Source organism: Capricornis sumatraensis, chromosome 3 (assembly GCF_032405125.1).
Source record: "Capricornis sumatraensis isolate serow.1 chromosome 3, serow.2, whole genome shotgun sequence".
In the NCBI taxonomy this organism is placed as follows: Eukaryota; Metazoa; Chordata; class Mammalia; order Artiodactyla; family Bovidae; genus Capricornis; species Capricornis sumatraensis.
This window is the reverse complement of record NC_091071.1, coordinates 173392256-173419767: the sequence shown is the minus strand read 5'-3', so window position 1 is coordinate 173419767 and position 27512 is coordinate 173392256. Positions and strand designations below refer to the sequence as shown.

The 27512-nt window shown below is 44.2% G+C and overlaps 1 protein-coding gene across 2 annotated transcripts; it reads right to left on the bottom strand.

Annotated features, from left to right (window-relative positions):
- Window positions 1–374: 374 nt before the first annotated feature.
- FUCA1 (alpha-L-fucosidase 1) lies at window positions 375–19499 on the bottom strand. Of its 2 annotated transcripts, XM_068968713.1 has the most exons (8): window positions 19078–19499; window positions 12216–12350; window positions 9925–10062; window positions 7338–7443; window positions 4435–4635; window positions 3143–3327; window positions 1319–1418; window positions 375–1100 (listed from the first exon to the last, which is right to left on the bottom strand). In XM_068968713.1, the coding sequence occupies exons 1-8, from the start codon at window positions 19476–19478 to the stop codon at window positions 960–962; spliced, it is 1407 nt and encodes a 468-aa protein (XP_068824814.1). In that variant the 5' UTR covers window positions 19479–19499; the 3' UTR covers window positions 375–959. The 2 variants fall into 2 exon arrangements, with proteins under 2 accessions (XP_068824814.1, XP_068824815.1); XM_068968714.1 differs by lacking the exons at window positions 9925–10062; window positions 12216–12350.
- Between the last annotated feature and the right edge of the window lie 8013 nt (window positions 19500–27512).

Genomic DNA, 27512 nt, shown 5'->3' with positions numbered 1-27512 from the left:
CTTTACCATCTGAGTCACTAGGGAAGTCCAAAAATACTGGAGTGGGTAGCCAATCCCTTCTCCAGGGCATCTTCCCAACCCAGGGGTCACACCTGCGTCTCGCACATCTCCTGCATTGGCAGGTGGGTTCTTTACCACCGATGCCACCTGGTCAACTCACAAGAATGGGACTAGAAGTGAGGAACAGAAGAACCAAAGGGATTACGTTCTTGCTCGGCATTAAGGAGACTTGGCAGGTGCCCAACTTCTACTTTTCTTTTTCCTTTTTAAACAGAAACATACGGCTATAAGCAGTCCATACAGAAACTGGAAGAAGAAAGCTACAATGTGCTTTTTAGTAGAAAATGATTTGACATACAAATTTATTTATTTGACTGTATTAAAGAAAGGCAGAATCACATTCATTTTCTTCATAGAATCCCTGTAAACAGACTGAATGTCAGAGCTCTTAGCTTGCTTGGGAAACTTCTAAAAAGCTTACTATTAGCAGCCTTGGAAGCATTTTCCTTCTCCTCGAGGCTCTCCTGCTTTTGGGGGCAGATGGGGGTAGCTGGTGACAGCTGATGCTAAATAAATAGCATATAGTGGGGTCTGCCAAATCCTTTTCAGCACCTCCCATAGGCAATGGGACGACTTGGCTTATTCTTGAAGTCATCTGAATAAGCAATCAAGTTATGAAAGAGAGGATGGAGGGAAGTTTCCATTGCAGGTAATTCCCAGTGTTAGGAATGGCTGAGCTTAACCGTTCAGTCTCTTCTATTGATCAGAGAGAGAGATGCTAGCACTGGAGCTCAGATCTTTGATCCTGTGAGACATCAGTGTAACATCATCTGTTCCATTTATTAAAATGTGTTGGAAAAGGGATTTCGGAGTAGAGAAGAGTCGTTTATTATAAAGATGGCGATAAAAGAGGAAAATCAAAGTGCAGGCGGTGTCCCTTTCTTCTTGAACTCCAATGATCACTTCACTCCTGTCAGCTTTATGGTCCAAGCAAACTCAGTTGGAAGAGCAGAGGGTGGTAACTCGGGCAGGAACACGAGGAGACCTTTATCTGGATTTGGGGACCACTTCAGATCGTTTTGGATTCCCAGCATTGTTACCTGCAGAAAGCAAAAAGGAATGGAAAAAACACGAATGCATTGATGAGCACAGAATATGACCTGAATATGGTGGCAAACAACTACGCTGGGCCAGGAAGGGGAAGACAGCCCAGAAGGGAAACAGGAGAGATCTGGGGAAGGAAGGAAGGATCAGAGAAGGCCCCCCAATTCCTTTACAAAGGGCTACATCTCCGACAGGACTGACGGAGGCTCTTTACCTCTGTAGCTGAAGTAGCTATAGGGGATATAAGCCTTAAGATTCCATATTCTGGCCAGTGCAGTACAATGGCATAAACAGCTAATCCTTTAGAGGTATACCTGGGAAAAAAGAAACATCGTTGTCAAAGATACCTGGCTTATTATCCTGCCACGTGACTTTATACATTCCCCTTTCAATTATCTACCAATTCCAAGACCTTCAGTCTGTCACTGCTACTAGCAAGCAAATAACTTGATACCAATTTAGGTTTGGGCTTCCCTGGTGGCCGAGACAGTAAAGAATCCGTCTGCAATGCAGGAGACCTGGGTTCGATCCCTGGGTTGGGAAGATCCCCTGGAGGAGAGCATGGCAACCCACTCCAGAATTCTTGTCTGGAGAATCCCATGGACAGAGGAGCCTGGCGGGCTACAGTCCATGGGGTCGCGGAGTCGGACACAACTGAGCGGCTAAACACAGCACCCACGGTTAAGCTCTGTGGAAATTATGTAGCCCTGGAAGACTCTTTCTGGGTGGTATCTTCCCTTTCTTCTCTGTATGGGGTTCTAAGTTTTCTTAAAACATTTTTTTAACTCTTATATTAGTGACACATACTGAAGCCATCTTCCTCATTATTCATATCTTTCTTTATCTTTAAATCCATATGAAAACATCTGAGGGTATAACAAGGGCAAGACATGCAATGAAGACAAATTTGAATTCCTTTTTAAACTTTTAAATTTTTGGTCATCCCATGTGGTTTTGGGGATCTTTAGTTCCCCGATCAGGGATCAAACCAAGGCCCATGGCAGTGAAAGCATCTAGTTATATCCTTTGGACTGCCAGGGAAATTCCCAAGACAAATCTGTTGTTCTGAGGTTTCACTATGCTTAGAGAAAGTGAAAGTGTTAGTCACTCGGTGTGTCCAACTCTTTGTGACCCCATACACTGTAGCCCGCCAGGCTCCTCTGTCTACGGAATTCTTCAGGCAAGAATACTTGAGTGGGTAGCCATTCCCTTCTCCTGGGGATCTTCCCGACCCAGGGATCGAACCTGGGTCTCCCTCAATGTGGGCAGATTCTTTACCATCTGAGCCACCAGGGAAGCCCATGCTTATAGAAGAGGGTGAAAAAAATCACTAAACAGAAACTCACCCAAAACAGAACCCTGAATGTGTTTCTCCTGATGCAAAGCCCTCAGCTCTGTGATATCACATTTGCAGAGGTCTTTCATCGAGCAGTTAGTATGTACCTGGCACTCTGCTGGGTGCTTTACATACGTTAGCTTATTTAATCCTCACGCTCTAGGAAGTTAGGTATCATCACCCCATTTTGCAGTTGAAAATTAAAAAAAAACCCTGAAGCCTGAGATCAAATAACTAGATCCACAATTCCAAGTATGAATCATGCCTTCTTCACTTAGTAGCTTCATGATTCTGGGCCAATGATTACTGCCCTGGACCTGCTTTCTCCTTGTAACCTAGGGATAGTGACATTATCCACTCAGTGAGATTGCTGAGGGGACTAAATGAGGAGACAGAATTTAGGATGGAGTCTACCACATGTGGGTGCTGTACAAATATTAGCTATGCCTGTGTTTAGGGGTTGAGCAAATTGATACTTTGCAGCTCCTTCTTTCTTCACTAAGCCTACCCACCTCCCTCACTAGTCAAAGATACCCTGGGGCCTAAAACATAAACCTGGGCACACATTTAATAACACAGAACAGCTTTTGTGTTTCCTCCAGATGAGTCTGAAGCCTGGCTTGTGACCACTGTGGATCCAAGGGGTTGCCAGCTCAGGAGGGGCCACCCCTGTTCCCACCTGTAACAGAAGACCAGACTCACCACACAGAGGAGTTCTCAGATTGTACTCTCCATGGTTTGGAGGCATAGATAGCCTCTCCATTGATGCTCAGCCACTTCCCAACAGCAAGTAGCCTTTCTTGGAAGATGGGAACAATCAGTCCGTCTTTGGTTGGTCCAATGTTGAGAAGATAGTTGCCTCCCAAACTTACTGTCTGAACCAGTTGCTGGTGGGAGCAGAAAACAAGGAAATCCCAGTTCTGAATGCCAAGCCTGGCTGAATGCTTAAAACACACAGATGGAGGGAAGAAGAAGAATCTAGGCTGTTCTCCCTGTGTTTTGTGAATATCCTCTCTCTTTTGGAAAGGACAATATATTTTTGTCATTTTCATAGCAGGATAGGCTTACATGAGAAAATTGAAAAATTCTGCTACAGGGTTGAGAGATATATTAACTCAGATTCCAGGGAGTGATCATGGGCTCTTACCCGTGAGCTGGCACCTGCCACAGTGCTACATGCAGGGGGAAGTGTCATATATCAAGCACAGACTGTCAGCCAGGGAGCTGAAAACAAAGCACTTGGCCTTGAAAGGATTCTGTGGAGCCAGCCAGAGAGAATACAGAGATGAGAGATTCAGAGCAGGTGCTATGGAGACTCAGGGTGGGGTGGGGTGGGGCGGGGGGGCGGGGAGGTGTGGAAGAAATCTGATGAATTTCAGAATACCCTGGGCTATATAAATGTGTATGTTGCCCCTTCAGGAAAACACACTGTAAAGAGATAAAGTCTTTCAGATTTCTGGGGTGGGATGCATATGTGTGTGTGTGTTTATTGTGACCCCATACAGTAGCACTTCAAGGCAGTCCAGAAAAATTAAGGCTACATACAGAAAATTTTAAAAAGGAGGTTCTGTTAGAGTACCCCAAAGACACCACCCCATTAACTTTGATGTTTCCTTCTGGTCTTTTTCTTGTGCAGTTTATTCTACATAGTTGTGATACTGCATAACTTGTCCTTTCATCCACCCTGTAAGCATTAATCCATATTACGTTCAGAAACATTTTCATGGTTAAGGAAAATCCCCAAATCTACCGCATTATTCCTTTATGGTTGCCAGGAACTGAAACAGCCCAATGTCAATCGGAAAATAATCCTGGGGAGAACACTTCTGTACAGAACTCTTCAGTAATTAGACCTGTCTCCTTAGGACAAGTGTTATGAGTATGTTCAATAACCCAGACGGGTTCTCAGGGCCCATATGTCTACCCAGAGTGCTTCCACCACTCTTAGTTAGAAGGCAGCCTGGGACTGCAGTTAACAAATAACTACCTCTTACCGAAATGATGGTGGATGCGCTTGCAATGTCAGCCATCTCCATGTCTCGCCGGTAGCCCCAGGACCGCTGGTCTATGGAGGTGCACATCTCCCACTTGTGATGTGGCAAGGTCTCTGGCTGGAATTTATCTTTACAGTTGTAGTATCCTCCATGGTGACAGGAACAGTTCTGACCCCATCGGTCATTTACTACGACCTCATCCTAAAGGAGGAAGGAGTACTGAGGTCATCGGAGGTAAAACTATCTAACTCAGTTTGATAAGTTAGGTGCCTGTTTGGAAGCAAGGAGCAGACTCAGTCAAGCACAGTGGTTCTCACCTGGGGGAGACTTAAAGGGCAAAATCTAGAGACGATCTTTGGTGGTCACAACTCGGGGTGGTGCTACTGCCTTCTAGTGGGCGGAGACCAAGGATTCTTCTAAACACATTACAAAGGAATCCCCTGGCCATCCAGCAGTTAAGAATCCCCACTTACACTGCTAGGGGGTGGGGGTTTGATCCCTGGTCTGGGAACTAAGATCCCGCAGGGTTGCATGGTGTGGGCAAAAAAAAAAAAAAAAAATCATAAACATCTTACAACACAGAGAACTGTCCCTTCACAACAAAGAAATATCCAACTCCAAACGTTATTTGCAGTTAACCCCAGTCTAGCAACATGTAATGTCAGAACTGGAAGGGCCTGTTTAGATTATCTAGTAAACCACTTATTCTATCAGAAGAGAAATGTAGAAGAGGAGGCCTGCCTGAGATCACATTCCCAGGCAGAGTTTCTGAAAGCTGGGACTATGAATCTGGTACTCGAACCCAGCCCAGGATGCTTTTCACTATATCACCCTGACTTTCTTTACCTAAGTAAGGCAAAGTCAGTAATCAAACGTTCTTTTCCTTCCCTCAAGGTTTTGCTGAACTTCGAGAAATCTTTACATGGAGTAACTTAATGTCAACATTTAATACTACTATGAGGCTCATACTGGGGTATCCAGAGTAAACAAGCCATAGTTCTTGCCCTCAGAGATCCAGCAGCGATTAGCTGGAAACATATACCTGGACAATTATGATGTGACCTCACATCAGCGTTAGGGACTTCACTGAAACACCAGTTCAGGAGTGTTTCTTGCTTCTTTCAGGAAAGAATATAAATTGCCAGGAGCCGGATTTAGTTTACATTCCACCAGTATTTACTCTGTGTCTAACTGGGCCAAGGACTGTTCCTGGAGTTGGGGACATAGGAGTGAACAGACCCCAATTCTTACCCTCACAAAGGTGATACTACAGTGAGGGAGACAGATAGCAACGAGGTAAATGGTATCTGAAATATGTTAGGCCAGGTAAGTGTTTAAGAGAAAGGTAAGGCAAGGAAAGACAGACAGCACTGATGGAGGCATGCTGCGATGTTAGATAGGGTGGTGGGGAAGGTGTGACCTCCCAGAGAAGACCTCTCTGCAGGAGAGGGAATTACAGACAGCAGAGGGGTAAGGATCAGGGTCTGTCTACTTCTCCTAAAAGTCATTTCCTAATATGAGTATATGACAACCCTCTTTCCTAACGCGTGAGAAAGCACGCAGGACAAGAGTGGGTAGAACATGGTCTGCGGTGTCCCACCCGAGGATCCACACCTAAGCCGCCCCAGCCGGGGAACCACCGGGGAAGAACCACCAGACCTCGCCACTAGAGGTCCCCATGCGGCCCGAAAGTTCCAAAACACCAATCTGAATTTGCTTCCATTTGTCACACACGATCTTTCTTCCCCCTTTTCTGAATTTAGCAATAGTTAGCCAGTGACATCCTAAGAGGTTTAGGAACCTACCCAGATGGCTGAGTTTAAACTGGTCTTAGATTTTTCTTTAAAATTCGCAACAAAGCTAGAATCTGTAAGATTTTTGAAATTTTCTACGGTGAAGATTAAGACTTTTGCTACTTTGTGTCTTGAAATGTGAACTATGAATGGGCAGCTATTGTGCAGCGTAGTAGGTTGGTTATGCTGCTGCTGCTAAGTCGCTTCAGTCGTGTCCGACTCTGTGCGACCCCATAGACGGCAGCCCACCAGGCTCCCCCGTCCCTGGGATTCTCCAGCCAAGAACACTGGAGTGGGTTGTCAGTTCCTTCTCCAAGGTTGGTTATGAGGGAGAGGATAAGGTAGGCGAAGTTTCCTTCTAACTTCCTTAGAATTTGGATCTCAGGGAAAAGAAATTTCCCCATATGAGTTAAACTACACAGTCAACACAGAGTAGCAAAAAAACCCCAAAACATTGAGTAGCTGAGGTCATAGATTCTCACATTTTATTCCTATCATTTAATAAGCTTTATCTATTAATTTTTTGGGTGGTTCTCTTATTTACAATGTCTGTTTGCTTAACAGTTTATTTTCTTTACAGTGGTCTAGGGCTTCTTTATACTATTTCTATCCTACTACTTAAATTTAAGAAGCTTGGAAACTAGCTTGTAAAAATCAAGAATTAAAGGAGAAAAAGAAATCTTTAAGGAAGAAAAGCTTAAAGAAAGAAAAAGGAAGGGGCAAAAAAAAGAATTAAAGGAGAAACCTTTAAGATCCATTAAGTTCCCTCATCCCTACCACACCCATATCAATACTGCTATTTATTTATTGAGTTACACTTAAAGTCCTTATTGAATTTGTTACAATATTGTTTCTGGTTTTATGTGTTGGCTTTTTAGCCTCAAGACATGTGGGATCTTAGCTCTCTGACCAGGGATCAAACCTGACCGCTTGTATTGGAAGGTGAAGGCAGTCTTCACCACTGGATCCCCAGGGAAGTCCTGAGATTAGTATTTATTATTGTCACTGTTGTGACATTGTTGTCATTACGGTTATTACTCCAGATCTTGGCTCCTCACATTGTGTTCTATCCTAACAGATAAATAAGAGGGAAGTCATATAATCACATACCTTAACTGGGCTATCATTGTAGAGCCAAGCAAGAAAACCTGTAGAGTTCCAGTAAGTATCAGGACATTCCCACTCTCCATCAGACCAAATCAAGTCAGGTTTATACCTGAGAGACACACGATTACAACAAAGTTTATTATCTGAATCCAGTCACAGTCAAGTCTGACAGATCTATCTTTGCCACACATATTTAAACATTAATTTCCTCCTATTTTGAAAGTACCATGGTACAGAGAAAATGGAAAACTAAAGAGATGAAAATGACCACACACACACCCACCCCTGAGCTAACACAACCACAGTTTAATACACAGCATTTTGGTATATTTCTTCCCAATCTTTTTTTAAAATGTCTTAGATTAAAAAGCAAAGCTTTAATCAGTGTGTATACAATTTGGTTTCCTTCCAGAAACTGATTCCAATGAAAAGAGTGGTGCTCCAGAACTACAGGATTACGGCTTCTGCTTTTAAGATGTGTTAACAGCTCGTACTGTTCCATCAAATGCATTTAGGGGGACAACTACCCAGAGCTTTGATCATAAAAATCTACTGAATTCACTTGAGCCACAGTTGCATCTTTCTCATATTACTACTCTGAGCCCTGTGAGTATGTGTATTTATACCTCTAAGGTAAGCAGTGTTAGTCCCACTTAAGAAAGCAAGAATGTATTGCTCAGAAACTTTGTTTTAGGTGCAAAACTGGTAAGTAATAGGAGCAGGAACCCATATGTAAATCTGCCTGTTAGCTAATCCAAGTTGAGTCCAAGAAAAAGGCTGCCTAAGAGGCGAGAGAAACACAGATGGTGTGTGTTTTACTGTGTACGAAAAATTGTAGCAGGCACTTTATACTCGTTAACCTCATTCATTCCCACAACACCCTGTGATGTATAAACAGGTAAAGAAACTGAGCTATCGAAAGATTAAGTAGTTTGTTCGAGGTTATACAGTCAGTAAGAAAAAAAGAACTGGATTTCTGACTTGAAGCTGGTGCTGGTCGGTTTCTTACAACTGTCCTGTCTCCTTACAGCAGTCATCTGGGTGCAAGGAGTTTGTTCGTCTTTTGGTCTACAGTTGAGTGTCCAAGCACAGACGGCTGCCTCTTAATCTTTAAAGGTCCACCATCCTCCTAAGAGTCCCCAGGAGCAAGAAGGGCAAATGCAGAATAAAACATGGTGAAGACCAGGGACAAACCCCAAAGTAAAAGTTATCATTTTTAAGGATAATTAAGAATGATAATGCCACTATGATTCTGTACCAGGCATAGCGATAGAAACTTCTTCATATATTATGCTGAGCCCTACTTAGAAGGCATTATTGTCACTTTACAGAGTGAGAATCTGAGGCTCAGACGAGTAACCTGTTTAAGGCTTGTAAGGGAGTTCCCTGGCTGCCCAGTGGTTAGGACTCTGTGCTCTCACTACTGAAGGCCTGGCTTTGATCCCTCGATCCCTGGTCAGGGAACTAAGATCCCACCAGCTGCACTGCTGTTGGGGTCATTGTTGTTGTTCAGTGGCTAAGTCATGTCTGATTCTTTACGACTCCATGGACTGCAGCACACCAGGCTTCCCTGTCCTTCACTGTCTCTTGGAGTTTGCTCAAACTCATATCTATTGAGCTGGTGATGCCATCCAACCATCTCACCCTCTGTCGCCCCATTTTCCTTTTGCCCTCAATCTTTCCCAGCATCAGGGTCTTCCAATGAGTCATCTCTTTGTAACAGGTGGCCAAAGTATTGGAGCTTCAGCATCTGTCCTTCCAGTGAATATTCAGGGTTGATTTCCTTTAGGATTGACTGGTTTGATCTCCTTGCTGTCCAAAGCACTCTCAAGAGTCTTCTCCAGCACCACAATTCGAAGGCATCAATTCTTTGGTATGCCTTCTTTACAGTCCAACTCTCACATCCACACGACTACTGGAAAAACCATAGCTTTGACTAGATGGACTTTTGTTGGCAAAGTAATGTCTCTGCTTTTTAATATGCTGTCTAGGTGTGTCATAATTTTTCTTCCAAGGAGCAAATGTCTTTTAAATTCATGGCTGCAGTCACCACCTGCAGTGATTTTGGAGCCCAAGAAAATAAAGTCTGTCACTGTTTTCATTTTTTCCCCATCTATATGCCATGAAGTGATGGAACCAGATGCCATGATCTTAGTTCTGTGAATGTTGAGTTTTAAGCCATCCTTTTCACAAGCTGCGTGGCACAGCCAAAAAAATGCTTGAGGGGAAAAGAGCCAGGATTCCACTACGAATCTGCCAGACGCCAAACCCTCTATAGGGTCCATTAGACCATGTTGCCCTTCTCCAAGCTCCTGACAGAAAGTGGTATGGAAGGAGCTACCTGAGGTTTTGACTTACTACCATCCTCAGTTCTGTTGCAGTTTATAAGAGCAGCATGACCATACCACGGAAGTTTTGAAAAGCAAAAAGAAAAAATATACTTTGTCTTAACACAATGATTACTCATTACTGTTTTGATGTCTTCTAGAGTTTTTTCATATCCCACCCCTACCCCTTTCCCCTCAACAGTATAAGCAGCTCAGATGTCACTGATGAAAGTCATAAGGCTAAAACAGTTTCTGTTTTGTACCTGTTAACAAGGTCATAGAGCTCTGGCATTGTTTTTGCATGGACGAAGGACTGTGTTTTGAAGCCATTTTCCTTATCACGTAGGTAGAGAGGATGGAACCATTCTAAAAGTGAATGATATAGTCCATAGCGTATGTCCCTGAAACAGAAAAACAGGACAGCAACTGTCATTAAGCAAAGAAAAAATATTTTAAGAAAAATCAGTTGCCAGAATTTTTACATCTCAGTGAAATTTACCCATAGGGCATACAGGGGTCAGGACCCACAGCCAGTTCCTTAAATTATCTCTTATCATTCACTTAAGCAAAATGATTGGCTTACTTTGTTTTTGATGATACGAATAACAAATTAGGCTTCCCAGGTGGCGCTAGTGGTAAAAAACTCATCTACCAATGCAGGAGACACAAGAGAGACAGGTTCTATCCCTGGGTCAGGAAGATCCCCTGGAGGAGGGCATGGCAATCCACTCCAATACTCTTGCCTGGAGAATTCCATGGACAGAGGAGCCCGGTGGGCTACAGTCCATGGAGTCACAAAGAGTTGGACATGACTGAATCGACTTAGCAGATAACAAATTATCTTTATACATAAATTATCTTAACACCAAAATGTTATTTAAGCCATTTTCTGTCTTTTAAGTCAATTTTCTCAATAACTTATAGTACTATTAAAAATGTTTTCTGTTAATCATAATACATATTGAAGAGATACTGGAAAATAGAGACAAATACCAAGAATATCCAAAATCTCATCACTCAGAAAGAATCACTAGTACCATTTTCTGTGCAGTTGAAATTAATGAATATAGGTTTATTGTTTCATATAAGATTTACTAATAGTTTTTAGTATACCTGAAACAAAATATGGTTAAATTTACCTATTTTCATACACAATTAAACTTGTGAATTAAGAAGAGTGAGTGTTTTGGAAATGCTATAATACAAGAAGTAACCATAACATTTGCAATGGCAAAGATAAAGCAGAAAGAATTGAAGTTAAGAATTTCATCATGTGATTCAGTGACTAACTAGATACAGAGAAGGTGAAAATCAAGGCTCTTAGAATTCAGATCTAATCAATGTCTCAGACTTTTACAGCAGGACTATTATTAGCAGAGCACAGCATTGGGAACCTGAATGTTTCACAGGTGACATAAGTCAGCAAATGCTTTCTTAAATGACCAGATAACTTTGAGGCTTTGTAGGCCTTGCTATCGGAGAAGGTGATGGCACCCCACTCCAGTACTCTTGCCTGGAAAATCCCATGGACGGAGGAGCCTGGTAGGCTGCAGTCCATGGGGTCGTGAAGAGTCGGACACGACTGAGCGACTTCACTTTCACTTTTCACTTTCATGCATTGGAGAAGGAAATGGCAACCCACTCCAGTGTTCTTGCCTGGAGAATCCCAGGGACGGGGTAGCCTAGTGGGCTGCTGTCTATGGGGTCGCACAGAGTTGGACACGACTGAAGTGACTTAGCAGCAGCAGCAGCAGGCCTTGCTATGTCTACCCCAACTCTGCAATTAGAGCTTGAAAGTAGCCAGAATCAATCCCTAAGTGAATGAACACAACTGTATTCCAATCAAACTTTATTTATACAAATAATTAGCTGGTCTACCCCTTAAACAGGACTTCAAGTTTGCCAAATCACAATAGAGCTGAGTGGGCATGACACAAATACCACTTTTCTTCCTTACAGGCAAATATACTCAGAGCAATAGGGTCCAAAATCAGAGCACCTGGGTTCGAATCCCACTTCTGCCCCTTCCCAGCTCTTTGACCTTGGGAAGTTACCTCTTAATGGGCAGATATGAGAAAATATCACCCAGAATCACGAGTGATGCCTTGCCCCCCTTTTTGTTGCTTTAACTGCCCTCTTCAGCTCTCTCCTGATTTACCGCCCTTCTAAACCTTCCATGAAAGCCTACAAAGCTCTGGGTTGACAGCTAAGGAGGACACAAAGATGAGACACAACCCTGGCCTCCACCAGACACTGGAAAAGGCCCTAGGTTGGACGGCTTCCCAGAAAGAATCCTTTGAAGAGCACAAGTGCAGCGCTGTGGTCTATGCTGGGTATCCTTCACCTAACCAGAGACGGCCGTGCACTTCTCTGATGCTGTCACTTCTGGTCACATGGAAACTGCCAAGGTTCAAACACTGCCAATTCAGGGCCAGAAGCCCTCCCATGTACCAGTTAAGTGCAAACTTAGAAAACACAGAAGAGTAGGGAAGGCACGGGGTACTGGGTGGTTAGATCAAAAGCGATGATGGGGTGACTGTCCGTGGACACGCACCTCCTCCGGATGGCTGTTCCCAACTCACCAACCAAATCACGATGGGGCCCCACATCCTTAGAGTTCCAGTTCCAAGACACAGGGCTTGGCCAGTTTGTATAGCCTTCGTGATGCTTTGTCGTCAGGACTACATACCTGTGGACATTGAAACCGTATGAGCAAAGGAAGTGGGCAGCGGGCCACGAGCACCAACTTACCTGGCACGCCTGAGGCTTTTAAAATGGTTGAGGGAACTCAACTACAGGAAATGTACAGCTGACCCTTGAACAACATGGTGGTTAGGGGGTGGTTAGCAGGTGTCTGCTGACCCCTGTGCAGAAGGAAATCCACGTGTAACTCTTGACTTCGCCCTAAACTACTAATAGCCTACTCTTGACTGGAAGGCTTACCGAAAACATAAATTGTCGATTAACACCCATTTTGTATGTTATATGTATAATCTGCTGTATTTGTACAATGATGTAAGCTAGAGAAAAGAAAATGTTAAGAAAATCATAAGGAAGAGAAAATGCATTATAGTACTGCACCGCATTTATTTTTTTATTTTATTGGAGTATAGTTAGTTGCCTTACAATGTTTTGTTAGTTGGAGATTGGGCATAGTACTGTATTTATTGATACCATAAGTTTACACTGTCTGTTTACAAGATGAACCACCTGTCAGTATCTACAGCAATATTGTCTTACATGATACAAAACACTGCAGATGTTATAGTTGTTACTAACACTAAAAATCAAAGCTGGGAAGCTAATGTGAAAAAGCAATTCATGTTTATTTGTAGTTATAATGATTCATTCATTGATAATGAAGAAACAGCAACATGATTGCTTTCTAGTAGCCTAGTGCAATCAATATGATGGCTTCATGATAGCATAGCTTATACACTGATGAATGAATCATTATAAATGTTTTATGGCATATGGTATTATACTCATATTCAAAATATGGGATTGGAAACATTGTTACATTTTTTAAAAAGTCACTTGAATGTGATGATAGGTTGAGTTTTGTTTTTTTTTAATTGGAGGCTAATTACTTTACAATATTGTAGTGGTGTTTGGCACACATTGACATGAATCAGCCATGGGTGTACATGCGTTCCTCATCCTGAAGTCCCCTCCCACCTCCCTCCCCATCCCACCCCTCAGGATCAACCCAGTGCACCAGCCCTGAGCACCCTGTTTCATACATCGGTTGAGTTTTGCTGAAAGTTTTAATTTTGTTTTAGGTTTGAAGGATTTGTTAAAAAAAACCGAAATAACAGAAGTAACAGTGTGCATATCACCAAAATGGGCCACCAACCTATATCCAGACTTGAACAGAACTGCAAAGTCCCGAGTAATAGCAATCTGGAGGCCCAGTTGGGAGAAGGGTCCCAGGCAGTGGGTCCACTCCACCATGAGACTTCAAATTGCAGGTTTGGGGGCTCCTGCTTAAAACCCCAGGACACAAACTGATATCATCATCAGTTTGCATGCAGCTCTGGTTTTCCTTTAACTTTTACAACGCTGTTTGTTTCACCTTGTGAGTCACAAGATTTTCCAGACCTCCAGAGGCTCAGGAAATTCCAAGATCCTCTCTTATCCAAGGTGCTGCCTGACTTGCTGGTAACAACTGGTGTGCTTACAGGCAGACAAGTCATCCAGGCGGGGTCCAGGCAAGGTGAGAAGTCGGTCAGAGGCCTGCTGTCTTGCTTCTGAAGGCTGAACAAGACTACCTCCATTTTAATTTCCCTAACAGTCTGATACATAGTTATTTAATTATGAGAGGGGACTGGAAGGTGGTGCATACTGTATGGTAATATAATTCTTTGAAAGCAAAGTTTCTAAAAAGTAAGAAGATATTGTTAATTTTATATGAAATATTGCTTACTTTCTGCTTACGTAAGGACTGGCTACTTACTTCCATGCCAATCTTGCGTGTGATGTTCTACAGATGGACACTTAGGTGGTGATGGCAATGATAATGACACAAAACGTTTCATACAGTTCTGCCATTCAGTTCTCAGATCTCATGAAGACACTTATACACTTACACAACAGATAGGTTTATTAACTGTATGCCATAAGGATTATTTACTGTTCATTAAGTGGAAGTGGGTCATCATAAAGGTATTCACGATGAGTCTCCTGAGGAGGAAGGGGAGGGGTTGGTCTTGCCATCTCAGGGGTGGCAGAGGAAAAGGAGGGGGACAGGAGGCAGGAGAGGTGGGTATTCAGGGTAACGTTACGGAAATATCTCATATATTTCTGTCTGACTGTTAGAACTCGCTTGCCAGTGCAGGAGATGCAAGTTCAATCCCTGGGTCAGGAAGATCCCCTGGAGAAGGAAATGGCAACCCACTCCAGTACTCTTGCCTGGAGAATTCCATGGACAGAGAAGCCTGGGCTACAGTCCATGGGGTTGCAAAAGAGTTGGACACGACTTAATGACAAAACAATGACAAATATGATACCAATCCTTCCATGGTTTGCTTTAGTTTCATATCATATCACAGAAGGGTCAATATGGTAAAAGAAGTCAAAAGCTGTCCGGAATAATCAGAATCCTTCTGCCAGGCTGTCTAATGTCAATCTGTTCTCTGGCACTGCTTCTTCTATGTCTTCTCCCTCATTGTCTGGGACTTATTCAGAAGCACTTATCTCCATCAAACTGTCTTATGCTGATTCCTCAAGTGCGAGGTCACCAGCTCCTGAATTTTTCCAAGATCCCTATCTTGAAACCCTGCACCTCCCCCCTTCTTCCCCCCTCCCCCGCCCCCGCCATAGCCACATCTCTTTCATGACCTCCTTAGTTGGCTCTGCTGTAAATCCTGTGAAGTCATGCACAACATCTGGACACAGTTTTCTCTGGCAGGAATTTTATTGTTTTGGGCTTGATGGTTTTTTCTATAACAACAATGGCATCTTCAATGGTGTAATCCTTCCAGACTTTCATGATGCTGTCTATATCGGGGTTCTCTTCCATTGTGCTGGCAACCCTTTCCATCAAGCGCCATGTGTAATGAGCCTTAAAGATCCTTAAAGTCCACTATGGGGATTTCCCTGGTGGTCCCGTGGTTAAGAATCTGCTGTGCAATGCAGGGGATGCAGGTTTGATCCCTGGTCAGAGAACTAAGATCCCACATGCCCTGGAGCAACAAAGCCTGCATGCCACAGCTGGAGAGTTCACCCGCTACAACTAGGACCCAATGCAACCAAATCAATCAATCAATTAATAAAAAAAGAAAAGATCCTTATGACCCCTAGATATACAGGTTGAATTAAAGATGTTGTGTTTGGGGTAGACCACTTCAATGTCTTTGCTGTTGAACTCTTGGGGTTCTGGGTGGCCAGGGCATTGTCCAATATTAAAAGAACTTTAAAAGGCAGTTTCTTACTGGCAAGGTACTTCCTGACTTCAGGGACAAAGCAGTGATGGAACCAATCCAGAAAAAAGGGTCTTTGTTGTCCAGGCCTACTTGTTTTACAACCAAAAGACTGGCAGTTTGTATCATCTTTTCCCTTCAAGGCTCATTGATTAGTAGGTTTATAGAAAAGGATTGACTTCCCGGGTGGCTCAGATGGTAAAAGTGTACCTGCCTACAGTGTGGGAGACCCGGGTTCGATTCCTGGGTCAGGAAGATCCCCTGGAGAAGGAAATGGCAACCCACTCCAGTATAAACCTGATTGCATTTACACCAAACAGTAGAGTTAGCCAGTCCCCTCCTGACTTAAATCCTGGTGATAACTTCTCTTCCTCACTAATAAATGTTCTTGGAGGCATTTCTCCTCCACTGGATGGCCCACTTTAATCTGTATTAGAAACCTGCTCAGGGGTTTCCCTGGTGGGAAAGTGGTTAAGACTCTGCACTTCTACTGCAGAGGACACAGGTTCAATCCCTGGTTGGCCAACTAAGATCTCGCATGCCACCTGGAGCCACCAAAACACAAAAGGAAAAAAAAGCAAACACTGCATAAGCAGAAATCCTTTCTCCTCAATGATCTTCTCAGTGGCCTCTGGGAACTCATCTCCTGGTTGGTAGTAACCGCTTCTCCCATTATCTTGACATTTAAAAAGCCAAACCTCTTTAGAAAATTATCAAACCATCCTTTGTTGGCATTAAATTCTCCAGCTTTAGATCCTTCACCTTCCTTTTAAGTTGTCATGTGACGACTTCACTTTTTCTTGAATCATTTTAGTGTCTTTATGTACACCGTTCTTGTAGCAATCCTGCACCCACATCAAAGCTGCATTTTCAATAAGAGATAAAAAGATATTTTGCAATAAGTGCAAGGGTTTTCATGCCTTATGGCATAGTTGCAATGACAGCTTTTTTCGTTTTTTGGTTCATTTTTTATGCTGGATTCATTTATGTTGGACGGGCAGTGAACAACCGCAGCTGCAGACCTGAATCTACAGGACATATCAAGCAATTCAACTTTTTCTTGTAATGTTAAGTTTCTCCGCTTCTTGGGAGCACTTCTGGCATCACTAGGGGAGCTTTGGATGGGTGTCATGGTGCTATTCAAGGCTTATGATATTGCACTAAACAAGATGAAAGATACTTGAGAACATGAGAGATGACTTTTTACTGCGATAGTTAATTTACCAGGGGGATGAGTGCTCATGTGAAGATTAGCATCACTTGGTGTTTTAAGTGGACATGACAGTTGAGCTCACCAACAGGACACCAATAGGAGGTGGCTACAAAATTATGACAGAGGTACAGTATGTACTGTGATTAATTTAATGCACTTTATGATTTAATATGGGCTTCCCAGGTGGCGCTACTGGTAAAGAGCCCACCTGCTAATGCAGGAGGCCTAAGAGACAGAAGGCCTGGTGGGCTACAGTCCATGGGGTCCCAAAGAGTCAGACACGACTGAGTGACTGAGCAGACACACAGAAATGGTAAAATAAACTAGTATCTATACATTTTATGCATTCGTGACATACTCTTTTCTTAATTTTTGATATTTCTGTTGAGTTTTTTCAAATTATAACAAATCTCCCAAAATTTTGGAAAAAACTTGCACATAAGTGGACCCATGAAGTTCAAACCTGTGTGTTCAAGGGTGAACTGAACTTGTATGAGTGACTATATTAGTGATACCCAGGGAATTGCTTCAGTCACAACACCCCTTGGGTATTGTTCCAGGAATGAAAGCAAATTTGAGGAAGCCACAGTCCTTAGTTCCCAGACAAGCAGGAGACTAGGAAGGAAAGAAGGAAGAAAGGAATAGGGAAGGGAAAATATGTATGCACTGGCTCTCCAGTTCTTGAGCCCTTCTGTGTATTAATGTTAATAATTTAAAAAAAAAAAAAAAGGCTTTGCCCTAAAGGAGAAGGAAATCTCTACTAAAAGCAGATGACAGAAAAGTAAGATGTTTATCAAGCCCATATCAATTTACAGAGATGACTAAAGGCCAAAATAAAAAGGGGAGAAAAGGCAAGTGTTGAAATAACAACCAAATCACTCAACATTTCATTTACTTTTATGGCAAAAAAAACAGTTGGTGCCCAACGTGATAATTTAATCCCCGGCTGATGTGGGGAACTCAGGATTTTAAGGGCTAGACAGTATTTCAGGCTCTGTGGACCACAGTCCTTTCTGTGGTATATCCTTCTTCTACTCTTTAAAAACAGGTTTTTGAAAATGTAAAAATCCTTCTCAAGAAACTTACAAAAAACAGGCAGAGGACCAATCCCTCTGGTCATGGTTACAGACCCCTGGTGTAGTGGAAAGAACCTTCATCTCAGGGTCATGGGATCTGGAGTCTAGGCCATTAGTTCCCTTTCTCTATCTGGGCCAGTCATCTTGGCCATAGTAAGGGCACTTGTCCTAGACAAAGGAAAGTCTCCCAGATTTTAACTTCTTCATTTGAAAATTATGGATTTCTAAGGCTTCTGAAAGACAGTGAACTCCTCCTCTGTTTTGTCAGGCCTTATATTCCCATGCCTTTAACTGCAAACACTAAATATCAGTTGTAATTTCTCTTTAGTACATGAGGACTTAAAGTCCAAGAGAAACTAAAAGCTGGAAGTCGTCTGAGACAAGACAACAGTGGAAGACTGCCCTAAGCCAGAGGCTGGAAAACCTACCTGGCCTTCATTCTTACCCTCCTCCAAACCACTGCTTGCTCAGCTGCCAAGCTCATCCTTGAAGCTGAGGGTCACCATTCCCTGACTTAATACCTGCAACATCCTGCCTTCAAGGATCACTCCTTCAGGGCCAGCCGCAGCCTTCAACAGCCTTGGGAGTCCTTGCCTCCCCCCATCCAAGCTCTACACTGTCAGTTCTCTGAACCATTCACATGCAAGCTGCAACAGTTCTCAAAACAGTTTCATGAGCGCTCTCTACATGCAAGGCATCGAGAAGGGCAGACGGCAGAGTCTATATTATTGCCCAAATACACCGGGCATCAGAACTTCCCTCCCTCTGGGACATATTAAAGCTGAAAGAACAACACAATTCCTGGGTACAGCCACGGAAGGAGGCGGTAGGGAGGTAAAAGGCCCTGTTCAAGTTCACAGCTGAACTAGGATCAGACTCCCGACGTCTGGTTAAAATCCTGGAACCTTGATTGTCTTGCTGACCCGCAGGGGACTGACTAGGTATCACTTAGCTCAATCCTCCCCCATATTCAGGTCTTTCCAAGTCCACCACCAACCTGAAACCTTTATTTCCTTCTAATCCTCAAGCTTACGATCTGGCGTGACACATACAATTCTGCATCTTTCGGGAGGCAAAACAGAGTACCCCCGACATCTGAGGTCACAGGGACATCTGTGTGAACCGGCAAATCTCGCCTCCTCCCTGCCCCCACCCCGCTCGATTCCCACCAGCCTAAGGCCCTCCCGGTGCGGCGGCCTCACTCACTTGGCCCCGGCGGCCTTGAAGAGGTCAGCCCAGCTGTCGGGGTGGAAGAAGTGCGCCGTGAACCTTGGCCCGAAGTCGGCGTAGCTGAAATTGGGCGGGTAGTTCTCTTTCATGAAGTTCTCGTACTGTGGCAGCTTCGCGCCCTGCCAGTGCCACCAGAACCACTCGCTGCCCCAGGCGGGCACCGAGAACACGCCCCAGTGTACGAACACCCCGAATTTGGCTTCATCGAACCAGGCCGGCAGCGGCCGGGAGTCCAGACTCGGCCAGTCCGGGGTGTAGCGGCGCGGAGGGTCGGTGCAGCGCCGAGGGTCGGTGCAGCCCGGGGGCCGCACCGCTCCGAGCACCAGCACCAGCTGCAGCAGAAACAAGAGCCCGGCGCCCACCACCCGCGACCTCATCACGGGATGCGGCACGGCTGCCTCGATGCCTCTCCGCCCTCCTCTTAACGCGCAGGTGCGGAGCGAGCGGTCACGCCCCCCCTAGCTCCTAATTGGCTCGGAAGGGAAAAGGGGGTGGGGCAACCCGGGCTGCTTGGCTACGGGGAGTCTTTCCTCACGGTGGGCGGGCGGTCCCTGCCACCGCTCTGGCGCTCAAAGGGAGAAAGAGGCAGGGAGGCGTTGATGCCGCTCAGGTGACCAGTGACTAAACACTTCAGAAGAGAATTCACTGCCGGGTGAAATCGTGGGCGGGGTGTGTGTGTTAAAGTTACGGTGTGTGCAGAGAACTGAGCGGGGTCCACGTTGACCTTACTGTTGGGAGCTGTTTGTTGTTGCTGTTCAGGCGCTCAGTCGTGTCCGACTCTTTGCGACCCCATGGACTGCAGCATGCCAGGCCTCCCTGTCCATGGCCAACTCCCGGAGTTTACTCAAACTTATGTCCAGTGAGTCGGTGATGCCATCCAACCATCTCCTCTGTCGTCCCCTTCTCCTGCCTTCAATCTTTCCCAGCATCAGCGTCTTTTCCAATGAGTCAGTTCTTCGCATCAGGTGGCCAAAGTATTGTAGTTTCAGCTTCAACATCAGTCCTTCCAATGAACACCCAGGACTGATCTCCTTTAGGACGGATGGGTTGGATCTCCTTGTAGTCCAAGGGACTCTCAAGAGTCTTTTCCAGCACCACAATTGGAAAGCATCAGTTCTTTGGCGCTCAGCTTTCTTTACAGTCCAACTCTCACATCTATACATGACTACTGGACAAGTAATGTCCGCCGGGGTCCAGCCTCCGCAGGATCCAGGGAAACCCGAAGGAGAAACGGCATTGGCGATTGATTTAGAGAGAGAGAAGGAAAGAATGTTGAAGATAAGAAAATAGAGGAGAGAAAGAGGCTGATGTTTCTTGGTTTACATAGAAAGCCAATAAAACTCCGAGACAACAAGTTTGCCCTCTTCACGCAGGCCACAGGTGCCCTCCCGGTCTCCCGAGGGAGTGAAGACGCAGAACGGCTTCCCATTCAGGTCTTAGAAACCCAGGCAGATAAGTGAACGCAGGGAGCCCCTATGCTCCAAGGGATCAGCCTGAAAAAAAGAGGGAGAGGGAGATAGAGAAAGAAAGATAGAAGAAAAAACATGGGGTGACCAAGCTGTTTCGATGAGCGAGGCCCAGAAGCTTTATTTTTCAAAAGGTACTTTTATACCTTGCCTTATACATAGAGGGAAATGAACGATGCAAGGTCATACAGAGTCAGCCCAAACATTCCAGCAGTTTTGCCCTTATCGAAACCAGGATTTTTTCTGCATACCTTTCCCACGAATGATGTTGTGTACAGTATCTTCTGGCCTTGGAGGCCTGTGAACATTTTATGACCCTCTTTTGATAAAGGCTGCTCAACCAGAAAACTTATTTTCCCTCAAAGTGTTTTTTCTTTATATTTTTAATCTATGTCAGCCTCAGAAAATGCCACAGTTACATTTTTCACAGAGTAAAGGTGCAGTAAGTTACAAGAAAGAACCAATTAGCTCAAAGATCTAATGTGGTTAAATTCAAGGCTACACTTGTTTTTCTTACATTCTCACTATGTTAACTAATGCATTCCCAGGTGCACAGTGGATAAGAGATATGGGAACTTAGCAACAAGCATTGGCCCAATAATGAAATGCTACACTAGCACTACTCTAATAACTTTTAACTCTTTCAAAGTCTCTATGTTTTAGGCTTTCTGTGCCTCTCACAGTTGGGAGGTTGTAAATAATCATATGCATAGCTGTAAGAGTCTGGATATACCTGCTAAGCAAGCTAGAATGCTAACAGAGGGGGTTTGATTCGAAATATTCCTCTCATGTCCAGGAGACTTATTAGCTATAGCCCTAAGTTGATTTTCTCCCGAGAAAGGTGTTCAGGGTTAGCCCCCTGTTAATGTCAGAGGAGTTGGTGAAAGTCATGAAATAGTAAAACACAGATTCTGGTTTTGGAGTAGATGCTCGAGAAAGCCTAGGGAGCCCCTTGAGTTCTGAAGCCTTGCTTAACAGTTCTCTTCCATAGGACCTTGTCATGGGTGGGATCTCCCGTGGTGGCTCCCAGCAAATGTCTCTGGTTTCTAATATGCTGTCTAGGTTTCTCATAACTTTTCTTCCAAGGAGCAAGCGTATTAATTTTATGGCTGTAGTCAGGGTCCGCAGTGATTTTGGAGCCCAGGAAAATAAAGCCTATTGCTGTTTCTATTGTTTCCCCATCTATTTGCCATGAAGTGATGGGACCCGAAGCCATGATCTTAGTTTTTTGAATGCTGAGTTTTAAGCTGTTTTTTTCACTCTCCTCTTTCACCTTCATTCCTCTTTGCTTTCTGACATAAGGGTGGTGTCATCTGCATATCTGAGGTTATTGATATTTCTCCTTGCAATCTTGATTCCAGCTTGTGCTTCATCTGGCCTGGCATTTTGCATAATGTACTCTGCGTGTAGGCTAAGTAAACAGGGATAAGGGACTTTTTGAGTTGTACTACAGAGGAGAAAGGGCTTTCCAGCTGACGCAGTAGTGTGAAAAGAATTTGCAGGCCAATGCAGGAGATGCAAGAGATGCAGGTTTGATCCCTGGGTGGGGAAGATCCCCCGAAGGAGGAAATGGCTGGAGTCCCTGGAATGGCAAACAGTCAGACATGACTGAGTGACTGAACACACACATAGAAGAGAAAGTCAGGCTGTAGGAAGAGCATGGTCACAGCCCTGGCAGAAATGAAGGGGCAGAAGGACGATGGGAGAAAGCATCCCATCGGGTTAGAGGCGGGAGGAAAGTGGGCACCGAAAGAAGAACAGGTCCTCCCATCTCTGCCCTTATAATGCTTCCTCCCACCATCATTCTGCCCCTCGCTTCTGCCAGGGCTGTGACAGGGTTCTTCCATTTGATATTCCTGCCTCCTGACTTTCTCTTCTATGTGTGTGTTCAGTCGCTCAGTCGTGTCTGACTCTGCAATCCCACAGGTGTGACTATTTTGCCTAATATTTGTCTAGTATGTATTGAAGGGCCTTCCCTGGTGGCTCAGATGGTAAAGAGTCTGCCTGCAATGCGGGAGACTGGGGTTAGATTCCGGGGTGGGGGAGATCTCCTGGAGCAGGAAATGGCAATCCGCTCTAGTATTCTTGCCTGGAAAATCCCACGTATGGAGGAGACTGGTGGGGTACAGTCCTTGGGGTCGCAAAGGGCCGAACACGACTGAGTGACTAACACACCCGCACATGTCTTGAACTTGCTTTGGGACTTTTGAGGCAATTCAAAGAGCTTGACATCTACTTAGAAAAACAAGACCTATGCACAGGCAGACTCAAAGGAGTATTTTCAGAGTGACGGAGTGAGGAAATTGAGAGCCTCAGGCCTAAGAGTGCCTCTGTGAACCTGGTCTGACCGGAAGGTCACTAGATTCTACAACTGGTAGATGCTGTGCATGTTCACGTAGGCGGTGAGGTCATCAGGTGTGGGAAGTCTAGTGACCATCCCGACTGCACGCTTGGTACCCCTGTATCAGTGAGAGAACGGCGGCAGGTTGGAGTTGGAAGGAACTCTAGGGATCTTTGACACCATCCTGTTCTTTACTCTTCTTCCCATCTTATGGAAGAGGAAACTGAGACCCAGAGAGGGGACTGGAGTTGTCCAAGATCATGTAACTAGTTTGGATCAGAAGTGGAACCAGAACCCAGGTCTGCAGATGCAGAACCTGTGCCGCTCAAATGCTGCTTCTCTCTTGTACCCCAGGAGGTGCAAGAGAGCCTGTCAAAGCCTGTGTTGACAGAAGCAAGCACTTCCTCATTCTAGGAGCCATAAACAGAATGGCTGTTGCTCAGGGAACAGCCATTTTATCTTCTGTTACTTCCTTTGCAAGGTTAGGTTGTAATGTTGTCCACAACAGCAAGCCCAGACACTTAAACAAAACAACAACAAAACATTCGTACATGACTTCTAGTGATCAGGGTGAGTAATGGTCTTTGATGCTACAGAGCTCATCTTGGGGAATATAAAATAGGACACCATGACCTTTATTCCTCCTTAGCCTCGTAGCCAAAACGTACATCTGCAGGCGCAGGTGAGAGGCATTGTAACCGTCTGGAAAACCTGGGAGCTGGGAAACCTAGGTTTCTTGCATTAGACACCACCTTGTTGGGTCTCCTTGGGCAGGTCTTGTCCACTGCCTGGGCCCATTTCCTCATCTAAACAATGGGTTCTCAGTGATATCTGGGGTCCCCTTTCTCCCTTGCTCTCCCCCTCCATAAACTCTACTTCTTTACTTAAAGCAGAATAGGGTGTGATTGTGAAAGGAGAGAGGAAGACAATGTGGAAGTCGTTTAATTCAATGATTTTTAAACTCTAGCTTTATTCATTAAACAAATATTTATTGAGTATCAATTTATGCCAGGCAGTTAGGCATTTTTTTGGCTAAAATGAGATAAGACCCCAACAATGAATAAAGAACGGCGTGTCCCAAGTTTAAGGAATCACATCAGTTCAGTTCAGTTCAGTCACTCAGTCGTGTCCGACTCTTTGTGACACCATGAATCGCAGCATACCAGAACTCTCTGTCCATCACCAACTCCCGGAGTTCACTCAAACTCATGTCCATCGAGTCAGTGATGCCATCCAGCCATCTCATCCTCTGTCGTCCCCTTCTCATCCTGCCCCAATCCCTCCCAACATCAGGGTCTTTTCCAATGACTCAACTCTTCTCATGAGGTGGCCAAAGGATTGGAGTTTCAGCTTCAGCATCAGTCCTTCCAAAGAATACCCAGGACTGATCTCCTTTACAATGGACTGGTTGGATCTCCTTGCAGTCCCAGGGACTCTCAAGAGTCTTCTCCAACACCACAGTTCAAAAGCATCAATTCTTCGGCACTCAGCTTTCTTCACAGTCCAACTCTCACATCTGTATCTGACCACAGGAAAAACCATAGCCTTGGCTAGATGGACCTTTGTTGGCAAAGTAATGTCTCTGCTTTTGAATATACTATCTAGGTTGGTCATAACTTTCCTTCCAAGGAGTAAGTGTCTTTTAATTTCATGGCTGCAGTGATTTTGGAGCCCCCAAAAATAAAGTCTGACACTTTTTCCACTATTTCCCCATCTATTTCCCATGGAGTGATGGGACCAGATGCCATGATCTTCGTTTTCTGAATGTTGAGCTTTAAGCCAACTTTTTCACTCTCCTTTTTCACTTTCATCAAGAGGCTCTTTAGTTCCTTTTCACTTTCTGCCATAAAGGTGGTGTCATCTGCATATCTGAGGTTATTGATATTTCTCCTGGCAATCTTGATTCCGGCTTGTGCTTCTTTCAGCCCAGCGTTTCTCATGATGTACTCTGCATATAAGTTAAATAAGCAGGGTGACAATATACAGCCTTGATGTACTCCTTTTCCTATTTGGAACCAGTCTGTTGTTCCATGTCCAGTTCTAACTGTTGCTTCCTGAGTTGACTGTGGCTCAAATAATGAACTCCTTATTGCCAAATTCAGGCTTAAATTGAAGAAAGTGGGGAAAACCACTAGACCATTCAGATATGACTTAAATCAAAACCCTTATTATTATACAGTGGAAGTGAGAAATAGATTTAAGGGACTAGATCTGATAGACAGAGTGCCTGATGAACTATGGACAGAGGTTCATGACACTGTACAGGAGACAGGGATCAAGACCATCCTCATGGAAAAGAAATGCAAAAGAGCAAAATGGCTGTCTGAGGAGGACTTACAAATAGCTATGAAAAGAAGAGAAGTGAAAAGCAAAGGAGAAAAGGAAAGATATAAGCATCTGAATACAGAGTTCCAAAGAATAGCAAGGAGAGATAAGAAAGCCTTCCTCAGCGATCAACGCAAAGAAATAGAGGAAAACAACGGAATGGGAAAGACCAGAGATCTCTTCAAGAAAATTAGAGATACCAAGGGAATGCAAAGATGGGCACAATAAAGGACAGAAATGGTATGGACCTAACAGAAACAGAAGATATTAAGAAAAGGTGGCAAGAATACACAGAAGAACTGTACAAAAAAGAGCTTCATGACCAAGATAATCACGATGGTGTGATCACTCACCCAGAGCCAGACATCCTGGAATGTGAAGTCAAGTGGGCCTTAGAAAGCATCACTATGCACAAAGCTAGTGGAGGTGATGGAATTCCAGTTGAGCTGTTTCAAATCCTGAAAGATGATGCTGTGAAAGTGCTGCACTCAATATGCCAGCAACTTTGGAAAACTCAGCAGTGGCCGCAGGACTGGACAAGGTCAGTTTTCATTCCAATCCCAAAGAAAGGCAATGCCAAAGAATGCTCAAACTACCGCACAATTGCACTCATCTCACACGCTAGTAAAGTAATGCTCAAAATTCTCCAAGCCAAGCTTCAGCAGTACATGAACCATGAACTTCCAGATGTTCAAGCTGGTTCTAGAAAAGGCAGAGGAACCAGAGATCAAATTGCCAACATCTGCTGAATCATGGAAAAAGCAAGAGAGTTCCAGAAAAACATCTATTTCTGCTTTATTGACTATGCCAAAGTCTTTGACTGTGTGGATCACAATAAACCATGGAAAATTCTGAAAGAGATGGGCATACCAGACCACCTGACCTGCCTCTTGAGAAGGTGTCACATATTCACCTTTAAAAAACCATCCCATTTATTTATATTACAAAAAGATAGGTGTTTGAGTTAAAATAAAATCCTATTTTCCTAAGTGCAATTAAAGCTTTTCAGAAGCAGTTCAGTGCCACAGATATTGACCAGCTCCCTTAAGACTCTGTAATGGTTCTTTAAGGGACCCTGGGAACCAAGAAGTGAACATGGAGCTCATCTTGTGGGGGAAGAGAGCCCATGACTCCCACTTAACACAGTCCACGAGGTGGGGTGTATTAGGGGGTTGGGCTTTTTCCTTGGGGCTGTACTGGGTGAAGAGTGTCCCCCAAAACTTCACGTCCACTCAAATCCTGTGAATGTTCCCTTCTTTGGAGATGTGATTTGTTAAATTAAGATGAAGTCATGCCTTAACCCAATGAATGGTGTCCTTAAAAAAAGACACCAAGATAAAAGACATAATTGTAAGTGGAAATAAATAAAATAAATAGAAAAAAACATAGGCAGAACTCTCTCTGACATAAATCATAGCCCTATTTTTTACAATCTGTGTCCTAAGGTAAAGGAAACAAAATAAAAAATAAAATTAAACTTAAAAGCTTTTGCACAGCACAGGAAACCATCAGCAAATTGAAAAGACAACCTACTGAATGGGAGGAAATATTTGCAAGTGATATGACTAATAAGGGAATCAAGATTGCCGGGAGAAATATCAATAACCTCAGATATGCAGATGACACCACCCTTATGGCAGAAAGTGAAGAGGAGCTAAAAAGCCTCTTAATGAAAGTGAAAGAGGAGAGTGAAAAAGTTGGCTTAAAGCTCAACATTCAGAAAACGAAGATCATGGCATCTGGTCCCATCACTTCATGGGAAATAGATGGGGAAACAGTGGAAACAGTGTCAGACTTTATTTTTTTGGGCTCCAAAATCACTGCAGATGGTGACTGCAGCCATGAAATTAAAAGACGCTTACTCCATGGAAGAAAAGTTATGACCAACCTAGATAGCATATTCAAAAGCAGAGACATTGCTTTGCCGACTAAGGTCCATCTAGTCAAGGCTATGGTTTTTCCAGTGGTCATGTATGGATGTGAGAGTTGGACTGTGAAGAAGGCTGAGCACCGAAGAATTGATGCTTTTGAACTGTGGTGTTGGAGAAGACTCTTGAGAGTCCCTTGGACTGCAAGGAGATCCAACCAGTTCATTCTGAAAGAGATCAACCCTGGGCTTTCTTTGGAGGGGATGATGCTAAAGCTGAAACTCCAGTACTTTGGCCACCTCATGAGAAGAGTTGAGTCATTGGAAAAGACTCTGATGCTGGGAGGGATTGGGGGCAGGAGGAGAAGGGGACGACAGAGGATGAGATGGCTGGATGGCATCACTGACTCGA

Bases quoted from the DNA above. Each gene is read 5' to 3' on its own strand.
- FUCA1 (XM_068968713.1), bottom strand. From the start codon at position 19,478: ATGAGGTCGCGGGTGGTGGGCGCCGGGCTCTTGTTTCTGCTGCAGCTG. The intron at 10,063-12,215 runs GTGCGTGTCCAC...TTTCTGTTTCAG, and splicing joins GGAACAGCCATCCGGAGGAG to GGACATACGCTATGGACTAT. The intron at 1,101-1,318 runs GTAAAGAGCCTC...TGCTTTCTGCAG, and splicing joins TAGCTACTTCAGCTACAGAG to GTAACAATGCTGGGAATCCA.